At 40.1% G+C, this 8,942-nt stretch overlaps 1 protein-coding gene across 1 annotated transcript in view; it reads left to right on the top strand.

The window, feature by feature from the left end:
• The first annotated feature begins 1,021 nt into the window (after positions 1-1,021).
• LOC110002388 (blood vessel epicardial substance) overlaps positions 1,022-8,942 on the top strand; it is an 18,745-nt gene continuing 10,824 nt past the window's right edge. The window contains exons 1-4 of the mRNA XM_065957954.1: positions 1,022-2,226; positions 3,807-3,915; positions 4,679-4,951; positions 7,294-7,394. Coding sequence (XP_065814026.1) covers positions 1,721-2,226; positions 3,807-3,915; positions 4,679-4,951; positions 7,294-7,394 — 989 coding nt within the window. The 5' untranslated portion in view covers positions 1,022-1,720. The remainder of the gene's footprint in view (positions 2,227-3,806; positions 3,916-4,678; positions 4,952-7,293; positions 7,395-8,942) is intronic.

Raw genomic sequence — 8,942 nt, forward strand, 5'->3', positions numbered from 1 at the left:
CAGCACACACACACACACACACACACACACAAACACACACACACACACACACACACACACACACACACACACACACACACACACACACACACACACACACACACACACACACACACACACACACTCTTTAAGGGGGAGAGCTGCAGCTATTCTGGTCTGCAAAGATCTCACACCTTCATAACCTTCAACGCTCTGATTACTGAGGGAGTAAAACTTTCTTTATAGATTCACTCCAAAAGCGTTCATCTCTCACTTTTATATGTTTAGATTTGCACTTCACTACAGAACATCTAATGTAACATTTTATCTTTAGGTCAACACATGTATTTATTTATTTTTTTCTAGTGTTTATTTATCTTATTTTATTTTGTAGCAGAAGGAGTACCACCAACCACTGTTTCCTATTTTGTTACGTCATGTTTTTAATTGTTATGTACGGAAGCACTAAAAGGACATTCATCAATACATTGTATTTTATTTATTACATATTTTATATATTTAATTTACTGTTTTCCTGCTGACCACTCTTTTATCTTGTTAACTCAGGATAACGGCGATGGTTTTCCTGCAATAATGAGGTCATTTCACTTTTTTTTGCAATTAAAGTTCCCGAATAAATACATTGATCTTTTTAAATCGCAATGATTGTGTGCTATTTTGTGCATTTAGGCGCAACGTGGCAAGCCACTGCCCAGACAGCCGTATCTCCCAGTAGGTACAGAGTGATGGAAAAGAATGACACCTTAAAAAAAAAAACTCCCAGACTCCATTAGTCAACGAGTCAAAAGTCAAATCTATCTCGTAACTTTTTTACCTCTTAGGCTGTTTTCATTTACGGTACTTTTCGATCCATAACAAGTTCCTTTTTTTCTGTGGTCAATTTAATAATATACAAAAATATCAAACAGCAGTCACATCCAAAAAGTTGAGTACTGGGTGCTGGACATAAGACATCCAAAGACAGAGAAAGACCGCACACCACAAGCTGCTCCAATTATATTTTAATTGGAATTATCACCACATACATGTAGGGCTTCCTGTAACACAAGTCTCTTTCTTTTTTTTCAAAATAAAAGCAGGTTGTGTCCAAACAGGAAGTTAAGTGCACTTGTCTTAAGACCGTTGTCATACATTTCATGAAATGCAAAATAATGAAACGTCAAACGTGATTAAAAATGTGATTCGTCGTAATAAAGTATTGATTTTTTTAGGGGTTTTATCTTGATTCATTTTGAAGAATCTTTTACTGCTCTGGTTAATTTCATTTCATTTCATTCGTGTTCTCGAGATCTTGAGAAATTCACTTAAAAAAGATCTCAAGAAAAAAACTGAAATGTAGGCTTACTCATTATTTCAGGAAAACAGAGTAAAATAAAATGTATGGATGAATGTCCTCTTGGGACTTCCGTAGAAAGGAACTTCGCAGAAACACGAATCTGAATCTGATTTAAAAAATGTAATAAAAATACTTTTTGGATGTATTTATAATCTACTGATTAAATTCCACGTCTGAAGCTGCTCTTAACTCAAATAACCTCTTTGGGGTTTTGTGTTTATATTCAGTCTATTTCCGGTGATGAATGTGATCCCCTTCACTCTCTCAGGTGTCAGTTCCTCTCTCTCATGATCTCAGTGAGTCCTCCTCCCTCACACTCTGAAGGACTCTGCAGGATTTTATGTGTCATGGTCTTCTGCTTCATTTAACGCTGTGTAGAGAAACATGGAGCCTCCGGACTTTGAGGCTATGAACTTCACGGTGGATCCGGGTCCGCCGGGTTACCCTCTGTGTGAGGGGTGGAAGGAGGGCGCGGAGGGTGCCGTGTTCCACCTCTCCAACATCCTCCTCTTCCTCGGCTTCATGGGGGGCAGCGGCTTCTACGGAGTCCTGTACCTGTTCAGCTTCCTGACCGTGGGCTTCTTCTGCTCCACGCTGTGGGCTTGGTCCGACTCCTGCACCACGGACTCGTTCCTGTGGACCTTCGCGCTGTTCGGTGCGTGTTTGGGTCAGCTGCTGCACGTCTCCTACCGGCTGAGGAGCGTCTCCTTCGAGAAGGACTTCCAGGAGCTGTACGCCTGCGTGTTCAAAAAGCTCGGGGTGTCGCTCACGCACTTCGGGAAGATCGTGGCCTGCTGTGACGCAGAGGTCCAGAGCTTAGAGAAGGACCACTGCTTCGCCGTGGAGGGGAAAACGGCCATAGACAAGCTGTCCGTGCTCCTGTCAGGCAGGTGAATACAGCAGCTCCGACAGCGTCTCACACCAAACCTCATGTTGAAATCTGGTAATTGTTCTGCTAAAGGCTCAAATGTGAAACCAAGTTTAAAGAAACTAATAAACACATGACTTTCTGCAAATTCTTGATAATTCGGCACCAATAACATTTACTGAAACACAACTAAGATAGTTATAATTAGGCTTTAACACAACGTAAGAGGGTGACGTTTGTGCACCTAACTTTAGTGTAACTGTCATTGTCCACATTTGACCCCTGTAGGGATGGTCCAACAGCTGCTTCATGAAAGTGTGAGATGAAATTATTGCTTAATATAACTCTAGTCTGTTCGAGGATGCAGCAGTCATATTGGAAGTCCGTACCTTCTTTGAAAACTGCTGCAACACCTGTGTGAAGACAAATTGACAGGACGCATCATGCACCATATTAGATATTTGCTGATATCCGATATGCTGATAACTATTTTATTCAGACAGTTGAAACCAAAATACTCACATGTATTTTTCCACCTAAGTGCGGAGAGGATTTATTGTCTTTAGTAGTTGAAACACATCATTACATGTTCTGTTTATTCAGTGGTCCACGCGCAGGTGCAGACATGAAGGACCATGCTTTTCAGTCAGTTAGACATGGACCCCAAAAACTTTCTGCTTCAGTGGGTCCATCTTTTTTTTCCCTAATAAGTGATGAAATGAATCACATTTCCTGCCTGGCCTCTCTCGATGGACAAGAGGATGTATAACTACTCGGAGGCCGTCACACCTGGCTGTAGATGTTCTGTCTGATATTTTTACTATTGTTGTCAGTTTTGAGATGTATTTGCTGTTTCATGTCTTTTAAAGTATTAATGTATCTTTGATTATCTTTGTAAGTTTGTACTGCTTCAAATTGTCTGTCAGAAACGTTGTTAGTCTCGGCTTGGACGCTCCTGAAAAATATATTTTTAGTCTCAACGAGTTTCTCTCCTGGTTAAATAACTGATACATCAAATAAATATGAATCACGGCCCCCTGCTGGCCTGGAATACAAACGTTGTAACGCTTGTAGCGATTTCTTTTTGAACGCATTAGCTACTTTGCTTCGTATGTTTTTGCACGGTGGTTGCTGTTTCCTTGGTCGTTGTTTTCTATCATCGTCTTTAAAAACATTGTTAGACATCACAGCTGCTTTGAGATCTTGTGATAGTGGCAGACAGGAAATGTGGTCTTCTCCGCCCTGCTCCTTGGTTTGGATTTGTCTCGTTTGCACTTTTATTACCGCTTTGATGTGGGTCATTTTTTTATCAGGGCTTTCTACAAAGAACAGGTGGAACAAGGCTAACAGATTAAGAACATTTGTTGCTATCTTTTTATTCTTATGAGTTTACAGCCCAAAATATGATAAAATATGGTCCCTTACTGGAAGTCTCCTTTAAGCCACGCCCCAAGCCATGATGTCACAGCTGATGTTTGACTATACACTGAACACCGGCTGTGGTGCAGATTCATTTCTTTATTTTTTTTTTCTACTTTAGTGATTGTGTAAACCCTCAGGAGCCAACATAAGTCTCAAATGTTTCCCTTCGTTCTCCTTCAGAATCAGTGTGACGGTAAACGGAGAGTTTCTTCATTACATCTACCCGTTCCAGTTCCTGGACTCACCTGAGTGGGACTCCCTCAGACCGTCAGAGGAGGGAATATTCCAGGTGGCTCCATCTCACCTGCATGTTCAAAAACCTTTCAGACTTAAAAAAAAAAAAAAAAAGGGAGAACAGGTTTGATAACATGTAGAGATGCTAAAATGTCATGTATGTATGTTTCAAGTCTGTCTCAATAAAAAGAGAATTGCAAAAAAAAAAAAACCTTTTAGACTGTAATACCTCAGGAGGAATTCACTGAACCCTGCATCAACACAGCATCCATAAATCATAAATCTTAAAAACGAGAAAATATATTTTTTCATCATCACCATGTTTGATATATTATCTTCATTCCTTATCACGGTGCGTTTAACGTCTGAAATGCAAACATTAATTTCAGACTTCAAAGCTAAGTTGCTAACCTATCAGACATAAAAAAAAAAACTAAAGTAGGTATTTAGTTTTTAACTTAAAGGAGCAGTATGTAACTCTGACAGTGTTTAAAATGGGTACTGCAGTCTAAATTCTTAACATCATAGAGAGCTGAAGGAGGACATAGTGGCTGCTGCATTGTTGTCAGAGAAGCCATAGCATGTTTCCTTAATCTCTGATCAGATAGTAAGATCACTTTATCATTTCAGTCAATAGATATCTTACTTGTTTGCTCCTTTAAGTTTTTTGTTCCTCCGCTCTGGAAATCAGCACCTATATTTAATGTGTTAAACCTTCATGATTATCCTAAAGTTGTAATAAACTGTAATAATATTTTAACTGACATCATGAATGCCACTTTGTTCCCTCAAAGCTTCTAATCTTCTGTCCTCCTCAGGTGACCCTGCGTGCTGATAACCCCTGCAGATACGTGTCGTGGAGGAGGAAGAAACTTTATCTGCTGTTTGCGAAGCATCGCTACATAGCGAAGATCTTCGCCCTGGTTGTGCGTAACGACATTGCAGAGAAGTTGTTCTCTCTGAACGACAAAGCCTTCGACAGCTCGGGACACCGCTACGATCTCCGCTTACCCAGCTTCTGTCATATGGCCACGACGGACTTAGAAAAAACAGATGTCTTCTTGCAAGTCCCGACGCAGGGAGAAAGGACGGCCTGAACACACACACACACACACACACACACACACACATACACACACACACACACACACACACACACACACACACACACTGGCTGCCCTACTTCAAGCTGGACCGACTCACTTCATGCAGCAGTTAGGGGCAAAGTAAGCCACGATCTGATCCAAGCAGTGAATAAATCTGTCATAACAAGTACTAAATCTGCCTGAATTATCACCGAATATGGATTTAAGAGGAGATAACAGACTTGTCACCAAACATGATTCCACGGGAACAGCCTCCAACTTGATCTGTTTAGTAAACGCCTTAAAGGTGCGCTTAAACTTCCCTCAGTAGAGACATATTGGTGATTGGCTCGACCTGAAATCTGTCCGTCAAATAAAACATGAGCTTGCTGGTTGCCAGGCGGAGTAAAAAACGGAGGAAAGATGTTGTCATTTCATTAAGGAGCTGTTCACTACTTCACAGATGGGCGTCTTTTTGCCATGTTTGTGTTTGTCTACCTCGGTACTGTGAGTCTACCTTTCAAACATCACAGTCGTACTTTGACTGAGGAGCTGATGCGTCTGAAAAAGTTCTGTGTGTGTGCAAACAGCTGTCCACTCATGACAGTTACTAATGTGCTCTTAAACTGTTATGACTTTTATTAAATATTAGATCATGCTTTCATTTTAAGGTCACATATCCTCCTCCTCTTCAACCAGTTGAAATAAGTCTCAGAGCTCCTCAAAACATGTGTGTGAAGTTTCTTGTTCTAAATCCACTCTGATCCTGTATTTGATCATGTCTATAAACCCCTCTATGTCAGCCCTGCTCAGAACAGGCTGTTTCTGTACCTTTAAATATGTAAATGAGCTGTGTCTGACCACGCCCCCTCTCTGGAAGGGCTCGGGTGTACTCAGGATTTCTCGCTCCATGTCCTATTGTTCTGCCCTATCAGAGGGCAGAACAAACACCTAGCTGTGGGAGTGTCACCCACCTGGGGGAGGGGCTACTGCCCTTTGTGATGTCATGAAGGGAAAATCTCCAAACTGCCTGTTTGAGCACACATTTTCTGAAAAGTGGAGCAGGTGAAAGACGGAGAGGATGGACTTTTCTCATCATTGGGGGGTTTATAGACGGACTAGAGACACATGTTAGAGTTAGAGAAACATGGTGATGTGATGCTTGAATGTATTTATATATAATGAATGTAAAAGGTGAAGGTTGTTGCAGATGTCTTTTTTCTAAATGTGCATCGTTAAGATGTCAGATTAGATCAGTGCCTCTTGTGAATGTAACATTGTGCAAATGTAAAATTCAAATGTAAATACGCTAATATGTCAATACTGTGCTATAATAAATCAGAACTGATTTAATTGGCTAGTTGTTGTTTTTCTACTATTCTGTGCATCAGTGAAGTCGTGATTTCTTTGTGAAATGTCTCATTAAAGAACAATATGACACCAGCTGTTGTAAAACTGATAAATGATAAATCAACTACAGTATAGTTATGAACCATGAAGTCTGAAAATAGTCTTAACTTCAGGGCGTAAGCTAGCACAGTTATTGTTTCAGCTTAAAGGCTTTATATGTGATTTTTTGATCCAGCAGATGTCGCCCTTGAGCACCAGCATGAAACCAAAACAACTCGCGCTGCATTGTTGTGTTAGCATGCTAATGCTAGTGATCTTTATTATGCTGATATCTTCACACTGCATGTAAATTTACCTGAAATGAGCGTGATCTAGAAACACAGTTAAGCAGTGAGTACAGTATGTTATTCTTCTTTTCTCTAGTCCCTCAATTAAACAACTTTTATACACGAGGGGAGGAGTCAGCCGGCCGTCGGGGCGATGTAAACAAAGTGAAGATAGGACTCAGAACTCTGAAAACATCACAGACAGATAGAAACTCTGAAAACATCACAGACAGTGGGACTCGGGTGTTACGCCCATTGTAGACAGTCATGACTCACAGAGTGATTTTCAGAGGATATACTTGATTTATATTACATTTAAGTGTAAAATAATCACATATAAAGCCTTTATAAAGAAACAAGTTATTAGTTTGATTGATAAATTCTGCTCACAAGAGAAAAAAAAAACTTCTGGGAATCTTAAAGTATTATAATTAAATAACTTTGTTGATATTCACTCAAATATCCCCAAAGAACAGGCTCTTCATAACGCCCGGGTGGTACTCTGTGCTCTGTCTCCCCCTGTCGGAGCTCTGCGTCACTGCAGGTTGATCTGCTCACGCCTTCCTGCCCATTTTAGTCTGTCCCTGTCAGCTGTGAGGAATGTGCGACGCATATTGTGCAGCCCCCCCTCCATCAGAGGGTCCAGTTTACGGTCTCCTCTGTTGCCTGAAGTCTTTCACTGGAATCACTCCTCCTCTTCCTCTTCTTCTTCTTCTTCTTCTTCTTCTTCCTCGCCGGTCTGAGTTCATTCCGCCTTCTGCCGCTGCTGATCGGTGAGTACCGGCATGTTTCCTCTCGGTATACTTTGACGAGCAGTTAGAAAGTTGGGCAGCAGTGAGAGATTCCTGCATGTGTCCCCTTCTTTCTATTTTTACATGAGAGCCCCTCAGAGCTGCACAACATCAGGCTGACAGAGAAGCTCTCACACCTCATACTGGTATCATGTCCTTTATTACATGTGAATATTGTCCTTATGCTGTAATTCATCTCTGAAGAACAGATCCAGTCTAATATTTATACTGGATATTTCCTGTGCTGCCTGATGTGACATGACACAGGATGTTCTGTGACATTTTAACATCAGCTGCTCTCCAGAAACACAACTTGACAAACATGAAAACAAGCTCTGATTAAACTCTGATTTTTTACGTGCAACTTGTGACAAGCACACAGATTATACTCAGAACTGTAATGTGGAAAAACATAGAAATCTGAAATCACAGAGAAAAACAAAAACATGTAAAAGTTTAAGATCTTTTAAGGGTAGAGAGTGCAGTAGAGAGCGTATCTATAAAGCTACAAGCTAATAAAGATCCAAACAGTGGTGTGCTCATACAGAAAAATCGTTGACATTTTCAAGTCTTTTTTATTTTCTTTCATTGCAAATCTGCATATTACTTTTTGTGCATTTCCTGCACTTAATTTGAAAGATTGACTGTTTAACTTGAGCCCATCTTTGACTTTTCCATCAGCATAAAGGTTGTTTTAAAAAGGGTTAAAAAGAAAAGGTGAAGCTGCTATTTATGTGATAGAATTATAAAAGTTTCTTGCACTTTCTGTCTACTCTGCAGAGATGTTAAGTCGCTGGTAAGTTATCGTTTTCTGCAGCAAACAACACTGACAGACAGACAGTTACATCATGCAGACAGATGTAACATTCTTCTAATTAATAATCATAAATGTAGGAGTTGTAAACAGCAGCCGTGTAGCTAGAATTTAAGTGGCAAGACACCTTATAATGTCTCTCACCTGTGTGTAACAAAAGCATCAGTGTGGGAACAAACCTGTGGCTGCAGTTTTAACTCCAGTTTAATCCATTTATCTAAATAATAAGAATGCTGCCGTCTGTTTGAAAAAGCTTTAACATCTTTACAAAACATTATAATCTTGGAAGGGAGATAATTTCCCATCCTTTTGGTGTTTCTGACTTTTGCATAAATGCTGCAAAAATAGGAAATTTGCAACTTAACAGCCAGATATTTTTTGGTGTAGTAAAAAAGCATGATGGTTAAAAAAGAAGAATGAGTTTCATGCACGGGTCAGACACAAACACAGCGCTTAATTAATGCTAATGCTGCTGCTGTAGGTCGTATATCAGACGTGACAACCCCGCTGTTTAAGAAAATATAAGTTCCATACGTTATGTAACAATAAGTTATGTCACTTTACAGTCTGATCATGGCTATATTACGATGTGTACGAGGGCCGACCGATATGTGATTTTTGGGTCCGATACCGATGTTAGGGGAAAAAATCAGATACCAATATATCGGCCGATATCTTTTTATAGATCTATATTCTATCTGTAGGGATAGATAAAT

The sequence above is a fragment of the Labrus bergylta genome, chromosome 8, assembly GCF_963930695.1.
Source record: "Labrus bergylta chromosome 8, fLabBer1.1, whole genome shotgun sequence".
Classification (NCBI taxonomy): domain Eukaryota; kingdom Metazoa; phylum Chordata; class Actinopteri; order Labriformes; family Labridae; genus Labrus; species Labrus bergylta.